A 6,000-nucleotide genomic window follows, 5' to 3' on the forward strand; every position below is an offset into this window, starting at 1 on the left:
CGGACACTTAACTTTGACTTTTGGGAATGAAATGGCATTTTTTAGCAAAGAATGAATCAACCTTTAAAACTTTGACATTGTTTAGCAAGGAATGAATAAACCTTAAAACTTGGACATTTTTTTAGCAAGGAATGAATAAACCTTTGAAACTTTGGACATTTTTTTAGCAAGGAATAAATAAACCTTAAAACGGGAATCGGAATACGAAAATCAAAACTTTGACATTTTTTTAGCAAGGAATGAATAAACCTTAAAACGGGAACCGGAATACGGAACATAAAACTTTGACATTTTTTAGCTAGGAATGAATAAACCTAAAAACGGGAACCGCGATACGGAACACAAGACTTTGACATTTTTTAGCTAGGAATGAATAAACCTAAAAACGGGAACCGGGATACGGAACACAAAACTTTGCAGAATAACTTATTTTTCAAAAATGCGCATTTTTTTGAAACAAGTCTTATTATTATTTTTTTGAGTAAAATAACCGTACCTAGGTGGGTTACGGCGTTTCCGGGAATAGTCGCTTGTTAGTGGGCTTTCGAGCGCTTGCCCTTCTTCTCTCCTCGGTCCGGTAGAGTGGCCGGAGGTTACCTTGCTGCTTTTTGGTGGGGTACCGCTGGGAAGCTGAAGAAACGCCCGGCCATAAAGAACTTCAGGGACATGATTGCAGCTGGGCGCCCTGACTTGGTAAGTATTCTTATTTTTTGCTTACTTATTCTTATCTCGTTTATGCGAGTACTTGACCTGTTTGTTTTTGTTCTTTGCAAACAGGTGAGCTGGTCCTGCTGGGCCGGACTGGAGGAGACCGAGGACTGAGAGAGAGGCCCGACTCCAGTCTCGGTGTCGGATCTTGTACCAGGGTCCTAGGGGTCTGGCCTGGTTTTTGGGGGAGCGGGTATTCCGGCAGACTACGGAGCTCATCCGGGTGCCCCGGTCGCCTCCTTAGAGTATGTTGCGCCCTACGGGCATCCTTGTTAGCCGCCGGGCAGTATTGCGGCAGGGTATGTCTGCGGGCGATTTTGTGCTGCTCGACCACAATTATGCTGAGTTTGTGAAGCTCCGGATTTTGCTTCCGCCTGTCGTCGAGGTACGTGTAATCTCGTGACTTTATTGATATGCACGTAAGTTCTTTCGGCTGTGTTTTTATTTATTTATTTGTCTGTGTTGCAGCCTGAGCCCACCGATATTGGCGGTTGGGTGCCACCAGATTGCTCGATCCGCTATACTACGCCGGGCGGATCTAGGATCACATAGGAGGTGCCTGTGATTCCTGACGAGGACGGGCCCATCCGTTGGTTCCTGCGGATGTTCGCGTGGTACGTTATTTATTTTCCTGGTAGCCATACTTATTGCGTAGAATTTCTAACACTTTTGTCGTTTAGGTGCCTGCTAAGATGGATAACTAGGTGGTGCGTGTAGTCAACCGACTAAAGGTCGCGTTGTCCTCGGCTCGGGCGGCTCTCTTTTGCAGCAACCCGTGCTTGACTCAGGTATTGTCCCTGCTAACTTTGTCTTATCTAGTTAGTTTGGTTATGTATGTGCTGACTCTTATCTGTATTTTGCAGGTTGGCGGTCCACAGGCTTGTGTGCCAGAGAAGATGCAGACTCCTCGGAGGGACCGTCATTCGTTAGAGGGTGACCCGGCCTGGTGCCTCCGGGTTGCATGTTAGGCTGCGCTATTCAGACATCGGTTTGGGTGGGAGGCCCATGCGTCCACCGAATGGGCCTAGGATGAGCTATGGCGGGCCGCTCAGGGTGCCTCAGTCTCAGATGGTTTGGCAGGCCCCCTTCGTTCCAGTCGTTTCAGACCGGCTGGCAGCCTCAACCATTTTAGCATCCTTCACGTCCCGGGTGGGTGCCCGCGACGCAAACGCAAAGCTGGGACTTATCTCAGTTCAAGACTTTGTTAGGTGGTCCACAAGGTTCGCATGGTGTTAGCACGAGTGGCGGTGCTCATGGCGACGAGGATGAGCCTTAATAGGCCGAGTACATGTATTTCTGATTTGGACATGTACCATTTTTCGTATACGCTACAGACTTGTATATATTGTTGCATTTCATGTTTTATGGTTCATTTTGTTCGTCTGTGCATGCATCAAATTTTGCGAAAAATGGGCTATTTTTCTGTATTGTAGTATTTTTGCCTTTACCAGAGGTATTGCCTTTCCAGGTATACCGACTCACCTAAACAAAAAGAAAACGGAAAACACATAGCAGGAAATGATGCGCTTTAAGTTTTAGGGCCAACAATGCTTATCAGAATCCGAGTCAAAGTAAAATTCTTATATAGAAATGAGCTCGAGTACATAATCTAATATATATATATATATATATATATATATATATATATATATATATATATATATATATATATATATATATATATATATATATATAAAGGAGGCATTTTTGCTGAAATATTAGAGCGCCACATAGGATTACTAATGGTTTCGACCAATGAAAAATAAAATATCTAATTTATTTTTGAATTAAAAAATTGAGTGCCACGTAGATAATTAATTAGATGACACGTGGATATTTTAATTAATTAATTAATTACTAATATATACAACTCCATCCAAAATCAAACACTCAAATACTTAAAAAAAAAAATCTAAAATAAATTCATCCAAAATCAAACACTAATATAAAATAGAATTTAATCCAAAATCAAACAGTAATCCAATATTAGAGCGTCACGTAGGAAATCTAATGGTTTTGGCCAATAAAAATAAGATTTCAAAATTATTTTTGAATTATACAAAATCAAACATTAATCCAATATTAGAGAGCCACGTAGGAAATTAATCTAATGGTTTTGGACAACGAAAATTAAGATTTCAAAATTATTTTTGAATTAAAAAAATCGAGTGCTACGTAGATAAATAATTAGGTGCCACGTAGATACTTTTACTAATTAATTACTAATATTACACATACAACTTCATCCAAAATCAAACACTTTGATAATTAAAAAATAAATCTAAAATGAAATTCAATCCAAAATAAAAAACTAATATAATCTATTATATAAATCTAGCAGTTTGGTATGTATAAGAGTTTTTATATTAACTTAATAATTTAATAAAATCCGTGCATCGCACGGGCTAAAATCTAGTTTTTATGAAAATAGTACAATCCTAGCTGTTCTAGAATATAGTAGTCTTGTAACAGAGTTTACAAAAGATTAGGAACCTAACTGAGCTAGAAAACTGAAATCTATGGCTGATGGAGTTTATGCGGATTTAAATTGCCAGCGCTGGAATTTCAAGCGCTCAACTTGGCAGCGCTGAAATTTTCAAGCGCTTGAATTTGAGCGCTGGTTTCTTTTTCTGCGGAATTACGTATTCGTATATCCGTTTTGATTAAACTCAAATTCCTGCTAGGCGTAAGTATAAATAGAGGGTGAATGTGCCCTTGAACATTATTCCCAACTTTGAGCCATGTTTTATTAATGATGATATTTTCCTTGAGTTTTAAGGAGGAGATGCGAGCTTTGGCGCGTGAGAGGTATTGGTTCATGTATCGACCTCATGTTCTTCGTCTAAGAGCTTCTGAAAGTGCGGACAGTGCTTTACAATTTTACGATCACGTTCCTCTTGTGAAAAAAGTGGAAGGCCCATGATCTGGTATAAAATTCGCTTTCGCAAGGTTGGAGCTCTCCCTTTTCGCTGGCGCTTGTGGCTACGTATTGTTTTGAGGAGTCTGAATTTTAGGGAGAAGTGGATGCGTTTGGAGAAGGCTTGGCGTCGTTTCGAGAGTCGTGCTACATATTTACGGGTGATGGCACGAATTCTACAGAGTTTGAGCGTACACTCCCTCTGTGGTGATGTAGGTCTAGGAGTAAAAGTGCCCCTTAGCCTGTTAAGGGGGTGCCCTTAGAGTCTTTGCATAGATAATAAACTTGCTTAGTTAACTTTTATTATTTCGAATCTTATGAAAACGTATGAATAAAATTTTCGTTATTTTAAATAAAATTTTAGATTATCGGGACCGAATCCGTTGTATTTGGATTGCCTACGTATCCGTCCTAAGTAGCCTTAGTTCAGAATCAGGTCACGCGTAGTTCTAGCTATGTTGCGCACAGGGATTGCGTATAATTCGTATTCTAAGTTCTTTAGGTCTTCCTGTTGGTGTGCAGGAAAATTTAAGAGTACTCGAATAGGGCGCTGAAATATTCCAGCGCTCAAAAGTGGAGCTTGGAATATTACACCGCGTGGAGGGTGGCGCTGGAATATTATGGCGCTTGTTTACCGTGTGCCGGAATATTCTTGCGTTGCAATCCTCCTGGCGTTTATTTTCTGCAAAATGCGCGAGCTTAGCCTATGAAGTTTGAACTGTTTTATTGAATGCCTTGCTGTAAATTGGTTTGCTGAAAACTTTTTTGTTTTTTTTTTGGTTTGTGAGTTACCATTATTTGCTCATTTGGGCTGATCTCCGTTTGGGCTTGCTCTTAGACGTAATATTTCTTTAGCTGATCTAGATTAGTGATGTTTGCGAATTCTGCCTCATCAATGTCAGATGGTTTTACCGCTCCTCCTGGGAGGATGGCTTTTACGAAATATGGTCCAGTCCAATTTGGTCGAAATTTGCCTCGGGGGTCCGTGGTTGGTGCACGGACTTCTTTAAGTACGAAGTCGCCTTCTTTGATGTTGCGAAGTTTGACCTTTTTGTTGAATTGCCTCGCTATGCGTTTCTGGTATATTTGTACGTGGTGTAGAGCTCTTAATCTTCGTTCGTCATGTAAGGTGAGCTCGTCATATCTGGCTTGTACACATTCTGCCTCGGGTTGCTTACTTTCTAAGAGTACATGAAGAGAAGGGACTTCTAATTCTACGGGTTGAACAACTTCCATTCCGTATACTAGGGAGTATGGAGTTACCCCTATAGATGTGAGAATAGAGGTTCGGTATCCCCATAGAGCAAAATGTAACTTGTTAGGCCAATCTTTGTGATTTTCGGCCATTTTTTCAATTATAACTTTGAGATTTTTATTGGCCGATTTGACCGCTCCATTCATCTGGGGTCTGTACGGTGAGGACTTGTGATGCTTAACTCGGTATTTTTCGAGTAGTTCCTGGACTTCGGCCCTAAAGTGAGAACCTTGGTCACTTATGATTTCGTGTGGAACTCCGTATCTGCAGAAAATGTTTCTTTCTAGAAACTTTGCGACATGTTTGGCTGTTATCTGGGAAAAGGAGCATGCTTTTACCCATTTGATGAAATAGTCGATTGCGACTAGGACGTATTCATGTCCTCCGACACCTGTTGGTGTGATTTTGCCAATTATGTCAATGCCCCATGTGGAAAATGGCCAAGGGGATGTGAAAGTGTACAGTTCTAAGGGAGGCAAGTGATTCAGGTTGCTAAATATTTGGCATTTGGGGCATGTTTTAATGAAACGGTAACAGTCTGTTTCCATAGTGGTCCTGTAGTACCTTGAACGCGATATGATTCTAGCTAGCATTCTCCCGTTCATGTGCGGGCCGCATACGCCGCTATTGTATTCTTCCATTAATCGTTTTGCTCGGTCTTGATGGACACATAGCATTTTGATTTTGTTGGGCGTATATTTGTATAACTCTCCTAGGCATAGATCTTTCCCGTGAGGCCAGTAGTCGTAGAGCGCGTTTGGCTCGTGGCGACGTGTCTGGCGGGAATTCTCCGTTTGTTTTGTAGCGGAGTATATCTGTGTACCAGGGTTCTGTTAGGTTATGATACATATAAAGCATATATATTTCATGCGGAAAAACCTTAAAGCCAGGAATCCAAATTAATTGCCACATAACAATTAGCATAATTTAGGATACATACATATGTAGCGTGCCCTCCCTAGCTGCTCCCGAACCGAACAAGAACAAGTTTAGGACTCCAAATGTCGTCCCTCCGTAGATAGTCCACAGCACGTTCGGATCCGCCTTAGATTTAATTAACTAGAATTGCACCTAAGGTTTTAAGTTATTCGAATAATTTGTGGCAAATTAACGTTAGTTT

The 6,000-nt window shown here is 41.0% G+C and overlaps 1 protein-coding gene across 1 annotated transcript; it reads right to left on the bottom strand.

Moving 5' to 3' along the window:
• Nucleotides 1-4,459: 4,459 nt before the first annotated feature.
• Nucleotides 4,460-5,521, bottom strand: LOC130463140 (uncharacterized). Its single transcript, XM_056832187.1, has one exon. It carries the CDS (start codon nt 5,519-5,521, stop codon nt 4,460-4,462), a length of 1,062 nt encoding a protein of 353 aa, XP_056688165.1.
• Nucleotides 5,522-6,000: the final 479 nt, after the last annotated feature.

This window comes from Spinacia oleracea, chromosome 1, assembly GCF_020520425.1.
Source record: "Spinacia oleracea cultivar Varoflay chromosome 1, BTI_SOV_V1, whole genome shotgun sequence".
In the NCBI taxonomy this organism is placed as follows: Eukaryota; Viridiplantae; Streptophyta; class Magnoliopsida; order Caryophyllales; family Amaranthaceae; genus Spinacia; species Spinacia oleracea.